Source organism: Cuculus canorus, chromosome 3 (genome assembly GCF_017976375.1).
Source record: "Cuculus canorus isolate bCucCan1 chromosome 3, bCucCan1.pri, whole genome shotgun sequence".
Classification (NCBI taxonomy): Eukaryota; Metazoa; Chordata; class Aves; order Cuculiformes; family Cuculidae; genus Cuculus; species Cuculus canorus.
Window position 1 is genome coordinate 52431764 of NC_071403.1, and position 23050 is coordinate 52454813.

Consider the following 23050-nt stretch of genomic DNA (forward strand, 5'->3'; position numbering starts at 1 on the left):
CAGGCATGGACATGGTTTAAACGCCATTTCCAATTGGAGCACTGCAGCTAAAGGCCAGGCATATAGCCCAATAAAATAGCATGTGGAAATTGTTCTCTTGCTGTTGACAGGAATGACTGACAATGGTAACTCATCTCTTACAATGCTTGATACAAAAATTCAGGAATTCATCAAAATGGCCAGCAGATGACTGCAGAAAAAAGGAGGCTCCAACAGGCATCTGATTGGAGCCCAAAATGCTTAATACTAGCTGAGAAATGCAAAATCTGCATTTACCTTTGTATTATGAAATGCCAAACTTCAAACATGCTGTCAATGAATGGCATGAAGTGACCTACATTTTAAAGGTCTAAAGACTACCTGGTTTGTTTTTCCAACTAGAAGCTTCTCATTTATTGATTATAAGTCAACTAACTTTTTTTTTTTTTTTTAAGAGATTAAGAGCACAATTCACATTTTCATTTTGCTGAGCACCCAACCAGAATGTCCTTCCCTTCTCACATTTGGACAGCTGTCATTGGACACAGCCTTTCTATCTGCTCCCAAACCAAGCTGTCAAAGTTGCCCCATTAGCTAAGCATATAACAAAAAATTCCAAAAGTTTCCAAGAGGAGAATAACAGAGAGGATGTAGAGTGGTGAATGAGGATATTTGGAATACAGCTGTGGACACGTACTTTGTCATTTGCTACTCAGTGCATCTCCAGCTCAGAGGAATGTATTCTCTTACGCAGCAGCAGCTGTTATTGTTTGGATTGTAAATAGTCATAAGCCATATGGCTGGCAGAAGAAAAAACTTCACACTTTCTCACATGGACAAATATTATTATTGCAAAGGATAAACACATCAATATATGTGTCTTTTCTCTGGGGAACATACAGCCTTCAAACTGATTCTAAAAAAGTAACTGGCTTCCAGATGAACAGATCACCTGTAAATATTGGGGTTGGATTTTCAGAATTTGGATGTCTTGACAGACAAGAACAGGCCTCTCAAAAATGGTGGAAACTTTGCTTGGCAAGAAATGCAGCCCACTCCCTTGCTGTGCCCAAGCTTAGAAATCAGGCTTTCACACCCCTACATCAGAGACTGCAGAAGACCTGTTGAGAACAACAGAAGGTTTGCCTTCTCTTTAAACTATTATTTCTTCAGGGTTCTTCAACATCATGTTTAAAACCTACTGTTGCTTTTATTTATGGTATAGCTAAAGCACTTTTTAGCTTATCTTTTCACTTTTCCACTCTTAATTAAAGGAGAGTGATGCCTTTCTGTTGTATGGTGAAACCAGTAATACACGCAATTAACTTACAGTTTTACAGAGCCAAGTTTCTGAACCACATCCCAAAAGTGACACCAGCCTTGCCAATAACAAACCCTTGCACGTCCTGTTCCTCTGGTTAGACAGACAGAATGAGGCCTGATGAACCCATGAGCTGGCAATTAACAGTTCTGCTATATACTTTGTTTCTCTCAGCCCTTTTCAAACACTGCATTGACACCAACTGGCAAGCTATGGCAGTTCTGAATTTGCATGAAGAAAACCCCCTTCACAAACAAAATGCTTCAACAGACACTGCCTGGCAGGACACTCCTGAGTCCACGAGAGGGACACGTAGGCTCAGGACAATGTCATGAAGGGAAGTCCAGAGACTTTCCACAGTCATCAGCACATGTAGAGAGTTCAAACTGGACTCAGATACAAAAAGAGGTGGCAAATCAGCATCTTACAGGAATTAGGAGTCAGGTTAGTATCTTGCCACAGGATTTGATTGTCCTGCATCAAATAGCCATTTTGGTCTAATGATCTCCCTCCCACCCCCCAGCGTTCAAGGTAAGATGACCACGGCATTAAATACTTTCTTACTACTGTTACATTTTTTTATCCTGACATCATCAACCACATTCTGGTCATTGTGTATTTATTTTGTAAAATTAAATACTGAAACTGAGGTAAGAAAAATGCCTGTGATCAGGAGAACAGGTCTACTACTGTCTTTGAAGCACTAACATACCTCCACATGTTTTCTTCTTTTTATCTTTGACAGGAGACATGGTTCATTCCAACAATCCAATATGGATGAACTATCCTGATTCACTCTCACCAAGCTGGCTAGGTAACCTCATCTTCAGGACATAAGAGGAAACAGCTTCCATCATTGAGATACTCTGCAGAGAGACTTGAGAATCTCCTCCAAACATCAGCTCATCACATCAGTGCTACTGCAAGCCTCAACAATGTGGACACCAGCATATCTTCTTCATGACAATCAGCTGGCTTCTGCCATATGAAGGAGCATTTCCTTTTTTATTTCAAAATTTAAGCCAATATTACCCAGGCACCTTTCTTTTAAAACTCTTTCTGCAAATTACAGTGTTCTAATAAAAAACATCGATATCTCTATTTTTCCAAATAAGTTTTGCTCCTTTGGACATTTTAGATTACTAAACTGTCTTCAAGTGCAAAACTCAAGGAAAATAGTGACTGGAAACATTAAGAAATATGGATGCTTATTGTGCTGGGATATTTTCTTCATAGTGGCTGGTATGGTGCTGTGTTTCGTATTTGTGCTGAAAACAGTGTTGAGAATATACTGATGTTTTAGTTAGACTAAAGGGATGTTCCATACCATGTGATGTTGTGCTCAGCATATAAAGCTGTGGGAAGAGGAAGGAAAAGAGGACATTAGAGTAACAGATTTTGTCTTCCCAAGTAACTATTACACATCATGGGGTCCTGCGTTTCTGGAGATGGCTGAATACCTGCCTTCTGATGGGAATCAGTGAACTAATACCTGTGCGCAGGTTTTGCTTTACCTATTAAACAGTCTTTATCTCAACCTATGAGTCTGCTCACTTTTACTCTTCCAATTCTCTCCCCTATCCCACTGAGGGGAAGCGAGCAGACAGCGCTGTGATGCTTCGTTGCTGGTGGAGGTTTAACAACAATACTTATTCGAAAATTTTATTTCAAGAGATGAGAAATCCCATAGACAGAAGTCTTCACTGCATCTCATTCACGGAGTGATTATAAAGCTCAGCTCTGAGCACAGGGCTCCGCTGTTGGCAGAAAGAGCTCATCCAAGAGGAAACTACATAAGGTGAAGTGTAAGTGCTACTATTCTGGGAGAAAGAGAGTTAAAAAAAAAAAGCAGCCACTACAAAAAGAAGAACAAACTGAGTCACACTCTCAGTTTTATTTTTTAAGAAATATCTAAACTAGTTAGCAAATCACAAAGAAGAAAGATTTCCAAAGTCACCACTGGACAGAAGCTCACGTGAAGTAACTAAAACTGTGAAGGTAACTCCACACATGGGGATCCAATCATGTTTAGACAACCACAGAGGTTGCCTTTACACACAACACTCTTTGTTTACAACCAAGATTGCAGGATCATGACCTAAAGTATCGAAAAGTCAATAATGTCTACTTTCCTGCTGTCATGAGCTAATGATGTTTGCACAAATCATATATACAAGACAGCAAAATGAAGAACTTCATAGCCTGCAAGCTTGAACTAAATTATATGGGAAAAGATTAGCTTAACTGATACATCTCTAAAATGCAGGTTGTTCAGGTACTCCTGTATTTTCAGCAGCTGGACAGCCAAACAGTTACTTTCATTGCCTTTTTTAAAACAAGGAAATACAAATAGGTCCTCACAAATTTGACTAAGTTTTACATTAATTACTCTCTTCCAACTGCGGTGTTGCCTATGGAGGAAGGACACAGAGATGGGTGAAACAGTGTCACCAAAGACTAAGCACAACCAATGACAAAGAATCATAGCAGCCCTGTAAAAGAGACAAAAATTACTGGTATTCTAAAAATATGGAAACTGAAAGATCGGCGGAGGAGTGTGTTATCTTACTACATGAATAAAGTACAATTCACTTTGTAAGCTAGGGTAGTAAAATTGGTTGTACAGTGGCTTCCTCAAACTCATCTAAGGCTGCCTGTGGCAGCGCCTGAGATAGAAAGCCAGACACACTGATTACATGTTTTACCAGCTAGATCACACCGCCTCTCTCCCTCAAAAAAAACCAAAGTGTTCCTTAAGTTACTTCAGAAAAATTCCAGTTGATTTTTTCTAAAGGCTAATATGAATGTCCTGATTACCATCAGCAACAAGAGAAAGCACAATAAAATTTACTTGCCCTAACCTGCAGCTATTCATACGGTTACCTCCCTACACTTGAGCAACACTATTTCGTCTGGGCTTCTTACTCTTAAGGGCAAAACTTGGCCTTATAAAAACACCATCTCCATTTGGATAAACCTGATAACTTAAAGACTGAAGTATTATTTGTATTCTGATAGAAAAAAAATTGAAACAACAAACTCAAAGAAAAAAGGAAACAAAAGAAAATGTTGATTTATAAAACATGCAGATACAGTTAATACAGCGAATGCAGTTTCCAGGAAGAGAACAATCATAATGAGTAATTTAAAGTTTTCCCCTATCTGAAATAAAATCAGATTTTTATTTTTCTTTTCCTTTTTTAAAGTAAGCAACCCCACCCCCCTTTAAAATGCAATGCCACAAGTGATTTTGAAAATCCAGGTTATTGTGATGTTAAAAGCAGCTGCTTAGAAAAAATGCATCTATTTAATGAGCTGATGTTTCCCTTTCAGAAGCAGGCAGATGAACTAACTGTGCGTTAGATTTGTTTCTCAATATTAAAAGAGAAATCACATTCCACTTTCCTATGGAACACAACAGTATCCTGTTACCATCTCACCCCTTCTTTAATCAATATGTTATGTTTTCCTCGCAATAAAAAACATATAACCCTGCAGTCATAATAACAAAATCACTTCCATCTTAGTTTTCAGAAACTGCTGAATAAAACTCAGAACAAATTTAATCCCTCTTTCCCCACTCACTTGGTTTACTCACCATTACTTTACTCCAAAACTCAGTTTCACTTAAAAAATGATCCATAACAATGAAATTATTTCTTCTTTGTCAAAAGTATTGCTCCAATCATTTAAATTACTGAACGAAGAAAAGGAAACATTGTGCTCCAAAGAGCACTCTAAACATGCACTGCTGTTTTTGCTGATGCAATGAGGCTTCTAAGCAAACGAGTTTGCGAGCAAGCTGGGTAGTGGCATTTTCCTTATGATTCAAAAGCGAAGTATGCCTCAGCTAACTGAATGCTTGCACAATGTATAATAAAAGGAGGCTCATGGATTCATACAGGTCTCTAATATAACCATTTGTAAAACTTCAACTCGTATTACCATCTATAACTCTGCCACACCTCAAAAATGACGTGCTAGATACAAACTTTTACTGGGTGCTATGTGCAGCCAAGAGAAAGATAGCTTCGAGCCAGAGGCTTATATTTTAAAGTCTCTGAAGTGTAAGTCCCTAAGGTGTATGCAGTTACATTCTGTGTATGGAACGTAACTGTGCATTCCTGCTTGCTATGTTTATTAATATCATAACGTTTATCATAAGCCACAAGTTAAAAACATCTAGTCTGCCACAATATACTAAATATACATTTAATGCATGAAACTACTGAGGATAGGAAGAAGTTACAAAAACATACTTAAATGTGTGTATATTTGATATTTTTAACAAGTAAAACCTTCTCCAAATCCAAGAAAAGCACAGAAGAATTTGCAGTGCATTTTCTGAGAAATGGGGTAACAAGCTCCACAGACAATGTAAGTTCTGCATCTTCTTTTCCATAGACACGCAGACCTGTTTGTGCCACAGGAAGAGAGGCTATGGAGTTTAGTCACAACTCTCTGTGGTAAATTGAAAACGTGGGGTAATACATAAGAACCTCATAACCGCCTGTTAGTTGGGAGCCTCCAGTGCAAGATTTGTCATTTATTTCATCTGCTGATCTTTAAAGCTTTTGGTTGGCTGCTGTCACAGGTAAACTTTGTGAAGGGTCAAAATCTTTCAAGTCCAGGGCTAAAAGTATCACTCCAAGCAAACAGATACCATTACAGACTTTTACATGACCATCAAGCCCTCACCAGATGCCATCAGATAACCTTTTTTTCACTTTGCAAGCTTTTGCTTTTTCTGGCACTCTACACCTCTTGAAGTTTCCTAATTCCTTGGGACCACTGCGGGTGCTGCGGCTTGGAAATTGCAGAGACAGTGTAGATGAATGTCGTCCGCACCTCCAAGTTTCAGTACTAAAAATCTTTCTTACACTTTCTGCCAAGCTCCTGCCTTTGGCACCCTCCTGCCGCCTTCATCTCCTCCCCGCAGGCGAGCCCGGAGCCCGAGCGCCCCCTGCTGGGAACGGTCCACCCTCCCTCCTGCCCGGTCCAACCTGCAGCAAGCGACCCGGGGAAAACACAGCAATGCTGTTGCCAAGAGACATCATTAAAGACGCGGGAGAACTTCTTACAACTTAGGAAATTCTACCTATATACAAAATAGCTAATAATATAGAACTATAGAATCATTAACCTTGGAAATGACCAATAAGGCCATCCGTCCAGCGATCAGCCGAACACTAACATGCCTATTAAACCATGTCCGAAGTGACATATCTACACATTTTTTGGACGCCTCCAGGGATGGTGATTCCACCACTGCCCTGGGCAGCCTGTTCCAATGCTTCATCACTCTTCTGGTAAAGAATTTTTTTCTAATAACCAATCTAAACCTCCCCTGTTGCAACTTGAGGACATTCCCTCTCATCCTATCACCTGGTAGTTGGGAGGAAAGACCAACACCTGCCTCACTACAACCTCCTTTCAGGTAGGTGTAGAGAGCAATAATGTCTACCATCGGTCTCCTCTTCTCCAGACTAAACAACCCCGGTTCCCTCAGCCACTCCTCATAAGACTTGTTCTCTAGACCCTTCACCAGCTTAGTTGCTCTCCTCTGGACACGCTCAAGCAGCTCCATGTCCTTCCTGTACCAAGAGGCCCAATGCAGAACATGGTATTTAAGGTGCGGCCTCACCAGTGCTGAATAAGGTAACACTTTTACAGCCTGAACTAGTTATGCACTTTCAGACAGTGTTTAATTAGATCAGTGAGACAAAAAGAAAAGGAGAATGAAACTGCCCTTTTTACACACCATTGAGTCGCCCAGGCTAGTAAAACATCCATACTGGCTCTGACTGCACACTTTGGTCTGGGATATATTTGCACTACTATACACACTGATCAACATTTACAATCCAATGATTTGATTTCAGATTTCTCGAGTCTATGCCATCCTCAGACAATGTGGAATAAATTTAGATGCACCTTTCATCAGCACTTATTCTCAGTTAATCACTCCAGCGTTCTACTTATACAAACAAAATTAAACAGGATGCCGATCATCCTGTATCTGTCCAGAACTAAATAATTACAAAGGATGTTGCTCAGCAACGTATCTATTACTAGTACTTTTCAAGCTCTTTGATTTGCAAAACTTGCAGACTCTTCATTATTGGTATGCATGTTTTTCCTGCTTTATTCTGTGGATTGTGCAACTTGGCAAATGAATGCAGCTCTTCTGGAATTTTGTGGAACACAGACATTTGTGGAATATAGACATTTTTGTCCTATTGTTAAAGATCCTTAACCCTCTGGGCCTTCCAGTAACAATCAGGATGTCTCCAACACTTTATCTGTTGTTTTGACCCACATGAACATGCAACCCAGTGGGTTGGAAATATGTTCTGTTGCTGAGCTCCACTGTAAGCTCCAAGGAATTTGTAAACGATGATAATATTACTTCATTTTGGACATTTCATTTCAAGTAGCATTTGAATTTGTCTTACAAAATGTAATTTACATGGAAAATTACCTCATCTTAGATTACTTATTTCAAAAATTAGAAAACAATTTCCACAGTTATAAACGCTGCAGTGAAAAACTGTGGTGAAAACCCTAAGTGACTAAGTTCCTGGTTTTTATCTAATATTTGGGGGGGGAGGGTGAAAAAGAAGACCAAAGGGTCAGTGGTGGCAGTTTGTGCATTACTGGACCCTATGAGAATGAATCGGGTGGGATAGAGATGGCAAGGAAAACCACAGAGATGAAATGGCACATGGTAGAAAACAACTTTAAAAGCCTATTTTTTCTTTTTTCTCCCTTGATTCTCATGCAATACAGCATAAAATCTACCATCAGGATCATAATAAACATCTATCAAAGATCTTTCTCTGCTACCTTAACAGAAGGCCAAATAATTCAGAGACCAGTTGAAGTTCAATTATATTTTTCTGCAGTAAGCCAGAAAAAGGTGATAAGTAAATCACCTTCATGCACCTTTCCTGAAGTTCTTTTATACTGATCCCCTTAGGAAACATGTTCTTCACATGTCCATCATCTAGCTCTATGCTTCTGCCTGCACCAGGATGATCTCCATGCAACATTGTGTTTTAGTTTCAATACCTATGTAAATAGCTCCATGTTAAAATCATGCAGGTGTACTAATGTCTTTTAAATATTATTCCTTAGCACTTCAGCACACTTTACCTGCTTTTCGTGAGAAAGATTTCCAAGGTTTGGTTTCTGCAGTAATCACAAGTGGAGTCTGGTTTTAACAACTGATTTCGCAGATCTCGGTACGACAGTCACTGATGGGCCATCTCGTCTCTCAGCAAGAGGTCGTCTTTACATAATGGTGTAAGAATGTAGATTTCCCTTATCCTGTGGGTGATTAGGACAGCCCACTGTGACACTACCATGCCAAATATGATATGCACCAGTGTCTTTGTTCCAAAATTCAATCCACAGTATTCTCCAGCATCTTCACTCCAATCTACCAAAGCAGAGGAAGATTTCACTTCTGTTTTACTGGGTGAGGTCTGGCTTTTGCAGCATGAAATAAGGCTGCAGATCAACTTTTATTGACTGATTAAGTCTTACACTGGCACTGAAGTCTGTCAGCTTCAATGTCAGGATATAAAGTGAAATTATTCTAACTGCTGACACAAGTATACACATGGGCTAATATGACAGTTAATCATTTTAGACTTCACTAAAAGCAAATTACGTGCTCTTGGGAAGGGAAGCAGCTAACTTGCATCAGAAGCCTATGTACCCTGCAGATCTTTGGGAAAAGATCTCTATCATAAACAAAACAATTTTTACATGCTCTGCAAGTATTAATAAAATTGAGATTATTACTGAAGAAAATATCCAGCCTCCTATTCTTACACCACCGTGGCCTCTGAATTTGCACACTGGAGTTGTGACCAAATAAGGCTTTTAAACTGGAGGCAGTTGGCACCATGAATATTTCTAGATTCAGTCAAGCTGAATATCAATTCAAAAAACTTAAAACCAGACGTTATTGCATGTACCAGCCCAACTGCACTCACATCCTTGGCAGAAGCAAATCCTCCAGTGAACGGGGCAATGTCTAACACTGTCATTAAAAACAGATGGACAAGAGCTTTGCCATACGGCTGTGACCCACCAGCATCTTGCTCTCTACTCGCAACTCCCTATTTTATGGCTTCTGATCATACCTCCCAAACAGGGTTTGATGAAGTTATTCCAGGATGTGGCACCAGTAATTTGACATTCTTTGTCTTAATAGCCTTCAGCAACTTTAACACTAAGGCACACTGTGTACACCAGGAGCCTGACTCGAATTTGCAGCATCAGAAAACTGGCACACTCCTTTTCCTACTTTATGCACAAAGGAATGCTGTCAGGTCAAAGTCTTATCTGCTGCAATACAAGATGCACCTCACCACGTGATGCAGAGAAGAACACGAGCTACATTGTGACTGTCACTTCAACCCAGCTTTGTAAGAAATGCCATTTCATGGGAGAAGAGATTACAGAAATTATATAAAGTGGCTGAACCCTTCCAACATAGGCTTTTGGGGAACTTTAACTTAAATACAGAATATTGCACAGTAAAAAGTGAAAGCACAAATGAAAGATTCACAGTCTGCAATAGTAATTTAATAATCAAGCCCTTATAAAATAATATTCAAAACCAGCTGACTGTGGGAGCTGACAGTACCTCCCTAATCACTGCTAAATAATGCATCCATAACAATTGCCTCTCACTTGATTATGCTAATGTAGTTGATACTAGATGCAATTCAAAAACTATTGAAGCCAATGAGTGTTCTTCATTAATGCCAATAGAATTTTGATCAAATTCATCAAGTTAAAATATAAGAAAGGAGCTAGAAGTGTGATACAGGCATAAGCAGCAAGGGTGGTTCTAGACATTAGATATTAGAAATTATTGTATGCTTACTATGTACCATGATAGAAGATCCTTGAAACAGTTTGTTTGGATTGTTTGAGGCAAAGGTAAGTGGTCAAACATAACCCTGCTATAAATACCCACTGCTATCTATGCACATGATCTCCTTTTGACACTCCAAAATACCCTTTGAGTTATGAAATACCAAGAGAGTTTTGATCAAAAAATCCTACAGTTCTGAACTTCAAGTAAACTCTCCATACTAAATTTTACAGTTGAGATTCTAATTATGTGAAATTAATTTCTAACTGAAAAATCTGAGGGGTGAGAGGAATTATTTTTCCCATTTTATTACAGAGCAGTCCTTGAGGATGCAATAGAAAGGACTGTGGGTAATGGATAAAATAAAGAGGAAATGGGGCAGAAAGGTCTCTAATACTTCTAACTCCAAATGCAAACTATATAGTAAATCAGTATATCCGCACATAGCTGTGCTAAGGAAATCTTAAATTTACCATTTGTTTTTGCTTGTTATACTACAGAGATTTCTAAGGATCAGGACTAAATTTGGCTAGGAAAAGCTTTATCACCCCTTAACTGCATTTTTCTTCAGTCCTCATTTTCATTCATTGAAAACACTTGAAGAGCATGGAGACTTCAGAAGGGCTGGGGCACTAAGTGAGGACAGTAAAGTTCATGACAGATTTGAGAATTCAAAGCAGAAGTCAGCATCTTCACCCTCTGGGAACCCCCACACAGGTCTTCAGCATCAATGAGTACCAAAACTTTGTCACATTCCCAGACACTTCTGCCAAAATGGAGAAGCAAGGGAATACTGATTTTCTAACTAGTTATGCTTTCCCCCCCTACCCCCCTCTTTCCTCCTCTTTGCAGGAACACTATCTTTTGAAATCAAGGCGCTGAGAGGAAGAGTTCCCACTGCTCTTTTCCTCATTATAGATCCTGAGGCAGAAAAACGTGGTATGAATAAAAATTTGCAGTAGGAGGTATCCTCTCACTGCTGAAATGAAGTTGGACATCAAGATCAACTCCTGTGGGAGGTGTGAGAAACATTTAAGTATTGCAAGCAGGGGAGCACAAAAGCATTCCCCTGGATGAGATCTATGATCTTTGGGGTTGTGAGTTAGATGTAGCAGACGGTGTTGCTCTCTCCATCTGGAGCTAGTCTTACTCAAGACATTTATCTGTGCACACACATCCCGTGCACCGATCACGATGCTTGGACGCTAACGCAAGCAAAGCAATGATTTGCATGGAATGCAGGAATGCACTATAAAACATTCACTGTGTTAAAAATGCACTTTAAGCTACTTTCCAAGGAAGTGACTCAGTATTTGGTCCTCAGCAGAGCTCACTGGATCGGACAGATTGACAATGGCAATTTTAAGCTTACTTAGAGAACAAACTAAATCAAAACAAACAAAAAACCATTTCCTTTTAAAAATATGCGATGTCTGTCTTATTTTCATCTGACCTAGGTTTTGTGTACTCAAGCTGTTGACCATGCACACTGTGTTGTACATTGCAGACAGCGTATAGAGAGTGCTGCCACTCTGGAGAGGGAAGAGAAAACCATTATGCAGGTCTAGTACCTCAAGAGGAGTGATTACAGCAAACTCTGTGAAAAGTGGGTTTATGCTTACATGAATTTCTTATACAGCACGTTATCCTACAATTTGCCTGTGCTGGAAGGTAGGACACTAAGTCACTGGTGCTCTTCCTTGTTCAGTCAGGCCTACCTAGACATGAACATTACGTGCTTTTTTTGAAGCAACACAGTGAAGGTTGACCCTGATTTTAGAAAAGAAGTTACCATCTCATTTACCATAAAAAGAAAGAAAGAGAGAGAAAAAAGTCATCTTATTCTGAACTTCCGAGCAGCTCTGTAAATTGTTATTCATGTTTTCAACATCCTACACAACTTTCTTACCCACTAATAGGAGGCTGCTACCAATTATTAGAGCTACTATCCTAAATCCTAGAAGCTAAACTGATTTTCAGTCAACAGATCTTGACTGGAAACAAAAAGAAGTTGAATTTTATTAATCCCCTCAGTAAACAACTATAATCAAAACTCTTCCCCTTTCCTGTTAAGACTTGCAAACAGAGATTTTTAAACATCATTTTCTCATGCAGCACCATTTTCCACTCAGGGCAGGCAGTCCCTGTGTTCAACTTAACATAGCAATGTGACAGCATGAGAAAAACATTTATAGCACAAGCTAGATTACAGCAAAGAGTGATATGATTACCTGTCAAAAATAAGCAGAATTATATAAAGTATATAAATAATCAACAAGATATTTATCGAACTCCTTGACAGTACTATATGGAGGATCAGTCAGGCTTTGATAGTTGATGGGAAAAAAATGTCCAAGTCCAGAAGTCAGTACAGTCCAAACCTATCTCTATGCAAAAGGGGTGGTTGCCTCCCCATCCCTCTCTGGCATATAGCTTTAATAGAATAATACTTAGCAACATTGTTGATCAGTCTCATTCCTAATTACTTATACGTAATATCCACAGATGCTTTGATAACTAAAAATGGCACATAATCCCCCCCCAACCCCATTTACTATAAATTAATGAACATAATTTTCACAACTTGGAGCTTTCTCAAAGGTGTATACAACCATAGCTTTCTTTTTAAAGCTTTAGCTCCTGGAATTTATAAGAAGCTCAGTTTTCATAAGAATATAATCATGTTTTAAGTACTCAGGATCACTGAGAAGGAACAAAGTCTGATGCCTAAAAGTCATAAACATAATAAGATAAATAAATCTGTTTTTTAAAAGGTTTCACATTAGCAATGGGGAAATGAAAATCTTTTAGCACCAATGGATCTTTCAGTCTGTTGTTTAAATCCACAGTTCTTTATCATAAAACACAATGGACTTTGTTGCCTCAACTATTCGGTGTCCAGAATAGCAGAAAAAAAAAACCCCTAGATTTCCTGTCTCTTCTGATGGACTAGGTTCCACTGACTTCTGAAAGGTGGCATGGCACAGCAGGAAAGCACCCAATGAAACTTCTTTTCTGTGCTATAGATAGACTACTGATTGTGCAATGGTTAATACCAAAATACAATGCAAATATTAGCAACTTTACAGTAGGGATTTCGTATACGAAGTGGCTGTAAGTGGCAACTGAATCTCTAGGTTCAAATCCAGGCCTTGAAAAAAGTCGAAAACAAAGTTTCATCTCAATGAATAGATGCCAGATAAATCAAAAGAACAGCTTGAATGTCTAAATGATTTAAGTCACATCATCGTTATCAGAATTATTTAATTTTTAGGAAAAAAACCCTTGCAAATAAAATTATGATTATTAAGTCAGGACAAAATGTCAGCTCTTTCCTCTGTATTATGTACAAGCTGTGATCTTGTACACAAGCAAATCGTGCTTTTGTACATAAGAAAATCATGCTTTCCTTTATTCTTTGGCCTGTTTAAGTTGTCCTATGGTTTTCCCACATGTTCCTTAATTTTAATTTTTTTTTTTTCGGGGGGGAGGGGCAGATGGGCTATTTCATGCAGACTTTTTCGAAGACATGGGGTATTTCTTTGGAAATACAAAAGCAGATGATGATGCTGAACCCTCCCCTGTTACACTATTGTGTGACCCCCCCAAAAGCCCCTGATCCCTGCCACAGTGGGGACCCAGACACTGCAGTCAGCCCAGAGAGTGCCTCCTCGTGCCTCCGCACTGCACCCACTGCCCCTGAGAGCTCCAACGCGGGCTGGGTTGACCCCAAGCCAGCACCTCACACAAGGAACTGCTGGGCGAGTGGAATATTCACCACTTGGCAGGCTTTCCCTTCCTACTTAATGACAAAGACCCCCAACCCAATCACAACCCCAAAGCCCTCCCATTTTGTAGGTTTTCATTATTTTTTCCTTTTTTTTTCTTCGGGGAGGGGAGTAAGCCTGGGGGTTTTTTTGTTGCTGTTGTTTCGTCGTTTTTTCCCCCTCTTTTACAGTGAGGAGGGGCTGTACAGCCTCCAGACACGGATGCTCCAGCTCCAGCTCCAGCACCAGCACAGCAACACCCGGAGGGTGCCCGGGCACCTCGGTCAGCGCCGGGTTCGCCCGGGCAGCGCCGCCGCTGGCCGCTAGGTGGCAGCCCGCACTCGTCACGCCGCGGCGGTGTCCAGGGCGCTCCCGGGGAGACCTTCCCTGGGTAAATGCTTCCTCTAATCCACAGCCAAGGGAGATGGAGACATCGCTGCATAAGGCGCGTTTCGATAAAACTCACTGCAAAATTTAGCTGTGGTCTTCAACGGAATTATTTCTACCCAATACAGCTGCAGAAATAATGTGTTTCATAGAATCACCAGGTTGGAAAAGACCTCTTAGACCATCAGGTCCAACCATTCCTATCTGCCACTAAACCATGACCCTGAGCACCTCGTCTACCTGTCTTTTAAATACCTCAAGGGATGGGGAATCAACCACCTCCCTAGGCAGCCTCTGCCAGTGCCCAATGACCCTTGCTGTGAAATTTTTTTTCCTGATGTCCAGTCTGAACCTCCCCTGGCGCAGCTTGAGGCCATTTCCCCTTATCCTATCATATCTTGTTACCTGGGAGAAGAGGCCAGCACCCTCTTCACTACAACCTCCTTTCAGGCAGCTGTAGAGAGCAATTAGATCTCCCCTCAGCTTCCTCTTCTCAAGGTTAAACAACCCCAGTTCCCTCAGCTGCTCCTTGTAAGACTTGTTCTCTGGCCACTCCACCACCTTCATTGCTCTTCTCTGGACACGTTCCAGAGCCTCAACATCCTCCTTGTAGTGAGGGGCCCAGAACTCAACAGAGTATTTGAGGTGCAGCCTCACCAGTACAGGGGCAGAACAACCCTCCCTGGACCTGCTGGCCACACCGTTTCTGATACAAGCCAAGATGTTTGGGTTGTTGCATTTTTTTTAATTTAGCATTTTTTTTTCAATTTAGCAATTTAATTTTTTTATTTTTTCATTTAATTTAATTGTTTTAATTTATCTTTTACCCAAAGTTCCCCACTATTGCTATTCAGCCCAACACAGAGACTAAGTAAGCAAGCAAGCTCCATCACTGATGAATCATAGAATCATAGAATAGTTTGGGTTGGAAGGGACCTTAAAGATCATCCAGTTCCAGTCCCCCTGCCATAGGCAGCGACACACCCCACTAGATGAGGAAACTGCGCAGTCTACAAAGCATTGTATGTATTGTGTGCTTTCCTTTCAATAGCTACGATTGCAGAAGCATCTCGGATTTTATGCGAAGTTGAATAGTGTCTATCGGATTGGAGGCCCAGTTTGACTTTGCCATGCTGGGTTGCCTCCTCACAAGCCAGCAGCACAGACCAGTCAAGTGATCTGAAATTACACAGCGCAGTTTTGCTTCCCATGTTGAAAGAAACAAGAATAAACTATGCCTGCTGAAAAATAATCCTCTGCAGAGTAAGACTGAAAAAAAAAGAAAAGGGATATTGGATATTCAACCAGTAACAGCTTTTTCTGGCCCGTCTGTCACTGTTGCCCCCCAGGCTGCTCACTAACGTGGGGAGGGAGGAAAAGCAGTGAAAGCTTGGATAGCAAAAGGATCAGATGCAGAAGGTTCCACCCACTAAGCACATCTCCATCATCTCATCCAGTATTCTGACCAAGGACCAGACTGGAGAGCTAGCGTAGGCCATTTATTTCTAAAAAGTTATGGCTCTCCCAGTGCCAGGCAACTAATAATGAAAGAGAGGTATGACTGGAAGAGGGAATAGAGATGAATATAGCTAAAATATTAGCGTATCCCTTCTTTTTTATGTCAGGGATATTGTATGCCTGCAGTTAAACACGTAAACACAAATTCTGAAATAGAGAAAGTACATGTAACATCAGTATTTACGTTCATGAGGGTCTCTTTCTTTCTAGACTGTACAAAGCACAGCAGAGTACTTCCAAGCCTGCTGTAGGCCAGAGAAATAACTGACAGATTACACTGTAGAAATAAATTGCCATCTAACTTTCAATGTTAGGTTTGCATGCCTTTTTTGCAGTTCTTTATGACACAAATTTGAGGCTATATAAAGACGTTTGATTACCCTCATTGTATATCCTTGAGCTAAACTCACAATCTGAATTGTCCCATTTGAAATGAAGGAAAGATTGAATAGTAGGATTCAAACAGCTGCTTTTAACAACTGTATAATAGAGTTCCCACATAAGATATGCGCTTTTTTTTCCCCTCCTCAGACAGAGACTGGTGTAAGACAAGTAAGAGCAAATTATGCAAGCTGATGAACACACACAAAATATTCGGCACTTCAGGAACACCCTGCAATAAACACTAACTAAATAATTGACTCCAGTCCAGGCAAGGCCAGATATGGGAGGCTACATGTGTATGATGAAAAGCAACCTAGCTTCAGCTCAGATTTAGTGGTTTCCCTGCCTTTTTCTTTTCAGTATCCAACACTAACATCCAGTGCTGCCAGTTTTTCTGAACCTTTTGTTAGCAAACATCAACAGTAATGGAGCCTGTCCCATAATGAACTGTGATATCTTGCACATTGAAAAGTAAACTTTAGAACATCTCTCTGGATGAGGTCTATATTTGAAGCCAAATCTTTGTAAGACAAATGATCTGAGAAGTACCATGAACCTACCTACTTTAAAATAAATTATTTCTTCAGGTTTTAATAATCAGAGGTCACAAAAGTTTCAAAGGAATTTATCTCTTTTACTTTTTAGTACACTGAGACAAACAGAAACCTGCATTGGGCTTTAAGGATCTGGAGAACTGCTCAGTAAGGGAAGAGGACGGAGGGCAAAGTGGGATTGCTCCAGAAAAGTAGCCTGTCTGCAGAATGAACAACTTTTCCATCTCTATTTCACAGGAAATGCAACACCGCTGAGATACTGACCAGACCTTTTAGCCTGCCCAACCTGTGCAACTCATCTTCTGTGACATGGTTATCACAACTTGCAACACTTCCCAGAGTCACAGACATGCTGCTCCTCACTTTTGCACGGCACAAATCAAATTGCAGTGTGATTCTCTTACCCAAGACCATACAGAAAAATCTGCAGCAAAGCAAGGATTTGGAGCCAGGTCACCCACACTTCCTGATGGTCACTTTATGTGTTTCCTAGCCTTTCCCTGAGTCAGGAATCACTCTCTAGCCATGGGCAGGGTGGAGAAAAAAAAGAGGTGGTAGGAAAGTAGGGTGGTGAGAAACTGGGTTAAGGATACAACAATCAGAAGCCTGTTAAATATTAACAGTTAAACTCATCTTTTTGTCACACTTAACTGTGAAGGAAAGCTGTGATACGAGATTTTCAAAGGCAGCTGGAGCTTATGCACATAGGGAAATTATTAGACTTATGACTTAAAATGTTTATTTTCAGGGCGTTGATGGGAATGTGTGTCCTGCCTAAGGCCCTGGCACAGCTCAGCGTTTTTTTTTCACCATGTCCCAAGCATCTCAGATGGCAGCCACCTGGCACGCACCAGCTGGCAAACGGCCTCACTATACTTGTATGGCAGCACATTGCTGTGGTTACTCTGGTATAAACCCCCTGTCTGAGCACTCTTCCTGAAACAAGAGTGACTGAACAAGGAGTAATACCTGTGTAACTAGACCAGTTTAATTACACTGGCAAATTTTCCCTGCAGACAAGCACTAAGACAGCTTGTTCAGATTCTCTTCCAGAAGAAAATAATCTCAGATTTCTCTGCATCTTTGCAAAATCTCTGAGTGCTTACAGTTCCTTCACCCACAGCATGAATAACCTGCAACCCTGGACTTTCCAGTTCCTATCGTATTAGTTCAGAATACCCGAGTTTCCTGTGTTCCCACTTCTGCATTAAGTATTCTGTATCTTTCAGAATGCTGATATTGCTTAAAAAAAAAAAAAAAATATTAAAATAAATAAGAAGACAGCTTTCCCCTCCCAAAACCCCCAAGACCACATAGTTTGAGAAATTAATGTCCTTTTTTCCACTATTGTTGCTGTAAAAGGCTTCATTTTATTACCAATTAAAGCTTTTCAGTTCTCTCTGGAGAATTTATAGAAGCCAATAAAGAAACTAAGCATATTGAACAAAAAAAAAGGAAAAAAAAAGAAACCATACCAATGAGGTGTGTGCACACAGCTTATTAACAGCAGACTTGATGAAATGCACCCCCATCTTCCAGCCTGGCACTGGCCCAAAGCAGACTCAACCAAAACAGCATGTGCCAAGCTGTGCCACAAGCTCATTACGAGGTCTCAGCCAGGTGACCTCCTGACACTTCCACTTGTTCCTGCTGCTTTGGAGGCAGCAGACCAAACACATACCCCAAGACCTTGTGTCTGAGACTGTTCAGCATCTTTCTTCACCATTTTAAAAGCAGCCCAAGATAGACCTGAAGAAACTTAACACTAACATTCATGTTACGATCTAGTTTTTGACAGCTCCCCAGTCAGCAGCTTTCAAGCAGTACTGGGCCTACCCAAAACCCTGAACTTCCCAATTTAGGCACACTGAATGTATCGAAGAACAAATTTGATCCACTCCCATTAGATTAGATCCCATCCCCATACAAATGTGAAAAAATCACTTAATCATATAGTTGCACTGTGTTATAATAGCTACCTAACTTATAATAGCTACCAGAGGCTGAGTGAAGGGCAGCTATCAGGTTTTACATGCAATAACTCTTTCAAGTGAAATTAAAAGTATGGACCCTTGAATGAATATGTGCAACACTTGGACCACTAATTGCCAATAATAGGTATTTGTGGGCAAGAAAAGTGCCAATTCCTGCACAGCCTAAGAGTTTGAGTGAGTGAGCTGCTTATTCTGGAATGAGAGTTTGCTGGCATTATTCCTGGTTTGAGGTGATGGTTTCTGAGATATGAAAACGTAAGTGAATATTTACACTCTCTGGAAGGAAGCATTATGGGATCCTTTTCCCTATTTCTGTGTTTCTTCACAGGTGAAGAAAAAACCTGCCCCTACTCAGCCCTAAAGACATACTTAGAAAATAATGGAAACAAGCGTGACTAGAGCAGACCTGAAGGAAATGGCAACACTGACTGCACATGCTGTATGCTGACAAAATTACAAGGGCCTTACAAGGAGTTACCAAAACCTGCCAGAGTACTCAGACTTTGGGCCAAAACATGATTTATACTACAGTAATTCTACTCATTTCATTGGATCATTCCAGTTCCAAGAAGTTTATTTTAAGGTTTTTACAATTCTTCCCTCATTATAACTTTCACGCATCTTTCATATAGCAGCAACAACTGTAGAAAAAGGTCTTATTAATAAGTTCTCGATTCTCTAACATTTTATTTTCAGCATAAAAACTATTTTGGCAAGAGTAAAAGGAGATGAGATTTATGGATATGAGACAATGCCAAGTAAACATTCATCTTTATATGATGGAAAGTCATTTTTTATGGTGAACAATGGTCAAATTAGACGTTCACCTAATATTTGCCTTTCCAGGACCAGATGTAGTTGACTTTCTCAGAGAAGTTCACTGATGAATACAGTTTTCAAGATGAAAATATTATAGAGAACTTATCACTTTTGAACACCATTCCACTGGTTTTGGCTTTGAACTGGAAGATTAAAAGAGGCACCTTGTTGTAGCAAGTTGAACAGAGAATGCACGTGCCTGCAGCAGAAGGGCTGCAAATAAGACCTCTCAGATGGCCATTTGAATTGGGGAAGGAGGTTATTTTTACTCAAAAAAGAGTAAACAAGCTTAAAATTAACAAGCTGTTGCTGCTGCCACTACACTCTCTACAGAAAAATGGGCAACAGATCCTTGTTAGCAGGTTTAGCAAGGGGTGACTAAAGCTGCTGGAAGGAGCACAGTGTGAGCACAGTCCAAGGGACTATCCCAGAGGGCAGCCGGATAGCCTGCCAGCTGGGAGCTCTACTGCATTTTCACATGCAGCTACAAAGTCTATAAATTAGGATTTTTGAGCCTGGAGTTAATACGTGCATGACTCGCAAATCTTTATTAGGGAGGAAGGAGTGACATCTCCAAGGGAGCTCGAAGCTTGGGGTGGGGAGGTACTGAAGTTTTGTGGAGCATCAAAAAGGACCTCATGTTTGTCACTGATCATAGAGACTCGTAAGACCAACATAACATCTTGATTTAGTTCTTCAGCATTTCACCTTTTCATCCAGTGTGACATTTGTTTGTTTCTTTTCACCTACAGCCTGGTTTCGTGTAGAGATTTTAACATGTTAGAAGTGAAGAAGATTCCTGTCATTTTAGGAACATTAATTGTATGTGCAATTGTTTGTGTGATATGTGATATTTTTATGAGTTTACCATTGGCAGCTAAAAACAAGGTTTTTTTTCACTAATTCTGCTAGTATATGGATAGAGAAATTAAAGAGGGAATGACTTGCTTTATATACACTGCCTTCATTACTGTTTGCCCTCTGCAGTCAGACCACTCAGTTTGACCTGGCACTTGTTAGTCTGCTGAGTTTATTTTAAATCAGAAGAGCATACAAATATACCATCCTATTGGAGGTGTTTCAGTGAAAAGTTGAAGCAGAACTTCTTTCTCTTTTCCGTGATGTTAAAGATCTATTACTACACATGGAGATGACATCCTGGCTCCTTTCTTTCCCCAAAGTCAACTGGAGTTTTACTACCAATATCTTCAATAAAACTTTGTTACTACTGGGTAACAATTTTATTCACAGGAGGACAGATTGTTCGGCAGAGCTACAGCCCAACTTTTTTGTGCATTCTTCATTAGTTAGTCTCAGTTAATGACTACTAGAGATTACACAGACATTTAATTGGGGAACATTTGAAATAGAAGAATTATTTGCAGTTCTTTAATTGTACTTTTTCATTTTTTTCTCTAACATTGCATTTCACACTTTTTAATAGTAATAAAAACCTGTAACACTAAAATAATAAAAATCTTAATGGGGTAAAGTGTTTTTAGATAGCTGGTCCTGCATATCAATGCATTTCACTATGCCCTGGTCTAGACTGTTAGCTAAATTAATACTTGTATTTCTCAAATACATTTAGCCACCCATCCAGCAATTTAACAGTCCTTACCCACTACAGACACTTTTGGGGTGTCTGGGAGGCAGAGGCTGGTTATATTTCAATCAGGCCTGCAGCTACTTCACAAATACAGTAAGAATTCTAGTGACAAATTCATTTGTAGATTGGGGAATCTACAAAAAGCTGCTTACAATATACACCATTGGAAGATATTTTTTTCTTTCTGCGACCTCTTTACCTTTGCTGCAGCGGAGCAGAGGGTCAACAGACAGGGAAGACTTAAAATAAGAGAAATCAACAGACCCCAGCCCATGCCCACCTGAACCACACTGTAGGGCTGTAGTTTTTTGTCCACAGTTGCGTCAATTCATCTTTACACCTCTGATATTCCCAATACAGCTTTGTGGCACTTCTTCCTGACCACTTCCCTAGCCCCTGCCCCCTACTCACAAGCTTCTTTGCATTACAAGTACTAACTGGTTAATAAATCTACTGCCTGGAAAAAAGACAGCAAACAGAAAATGGTTTGTAACTGCACTCTCCTGCACACTCAACTATTCCAACAGATATTCTCTAGACAGCCTATGTCTCTGCTCTCTCCACTAATGCTTTTAACCTTGTCTGCCCTACTAAAAACTGCCATTAAGTTACTTCCATTCAGTTTGTTAAAAGAGCATATATATCAACTTTGGAAACTCTGACTTAATTCACTGTAAAAAAGGAATGACTTTCTATTAAGAAAATAAATCCATTCGATTGAGATAAAACTAAAGGTTTGGTACTTAGAACAGTTTTAGAAATCATTTTAATTTTTCAGTGTTTTCAGGAGTAGAGTTGCCATATTTCTTTGACCAAATCACTATAATAGCACTGTCTTTGATGATACTGGAGTTAACTTCTCTTTCAAGAGATTTCTTCATGCACATCCTATTGTCGTGGCATCATAGAATGGTTTGGGTTGGAAGTGATCCTCAAAGATCATATAGTCCAGCCCTCCATCTTACGAGATATTTTGTATCCTGTATCAGAAGTACCTCAAGGCACTTTCAATAACATGGTGCACAATGCAAAATACACCTGCAGTAAGTGAAATGAAGTTGTCACTGTAGAGCAAGGACTCGAGGTGCCTGCATCTACAAGTAACCTCTGTGAGCACTCTGTTTGCACCTCTCAGTACAGTAAGTGCACCATTCTAGCACCACCAGTGCCAATGCTCTGGCTTAGCCTGGCAGTAGCTCTCCAGCACTGCTGAGAGCATGGCGCGTCATTTTCTGCAAGCTATCTCACTGCTCAAAGAAAACCACCCTCAGATACAAAGTAATGTAATTAATTAACTGGTCCCACTAGACAGGTAGATCTGTGAAAGATATAAAAATACATATATTTTCTTCATGCCAGCTTAAATTATTTGCAGTCTAGCAATAAAGAGAACTGATTTACTGTATCTAATATCTGAATTAGCATTGATAATGGTAGTTAAGACAAAAAAGAAAAGCCCAACGAGAACCTATAATCCAAATCTTCTCCACTTCATTGCTGTGAAAGTTCAAATAAAAACAAGGAACTTTCCTCAGATTTTTTGCAAAACCAAACTCTGACTGATAAGGCTTTACAAACATAAAAGCTCCCTTGGGCCATCTTTAAGTGCTTTGATTTATTACAGCTTTGAGTTACTTTTGGAGGGAATAAGGAAAATACAGTTCCAGTTTGTAAATGGTTGCTTCGGAATGTGGAAGGATAGCAACAGCTAATATGCCTCACTGAGGTGTACTGCTTAAATAAATTGCAAAATTAGGACCTATAAGGGGGCAGGTTTAACCCTGAGCAAAGCCCTCAGACCCCAGCCAGCCAATGGACCAACAGC

General features: G+C 40.0%; 1 protein-coding gene across 4 annotated transcripts in view; it reads right to left on the reverse strand.

Moving 5' to 3' along the window:
- SASH1 (SAM and SH3 domain containing 1) overlaps nucleotides 1-23050 on the reverse strand; it is a 536181-nt gene that overhangs the window by 186442 nt on the left and 326689 nt on the right. Inside the window, exon 1 of one of the 4 annotated variants that reach the window (XM_054062723.1) lies at nucleotides 4899-5040. The exons of the other annotated variants lie outside the window; for them this stretch is intronic. Within the exon in view, the coding sequence (XP_053918698.1) occupies nucleotides 4899-4943 (45 nt within the window). The 5' untranslated portion in view covers nucleotides 4944-5040. Of the gene's footprint in view, nucleotides 1-4898; nucleotides 5041-23050 lie in introns of those variants that run through there. 4 annotated transcript variants of the gene reach the window in all.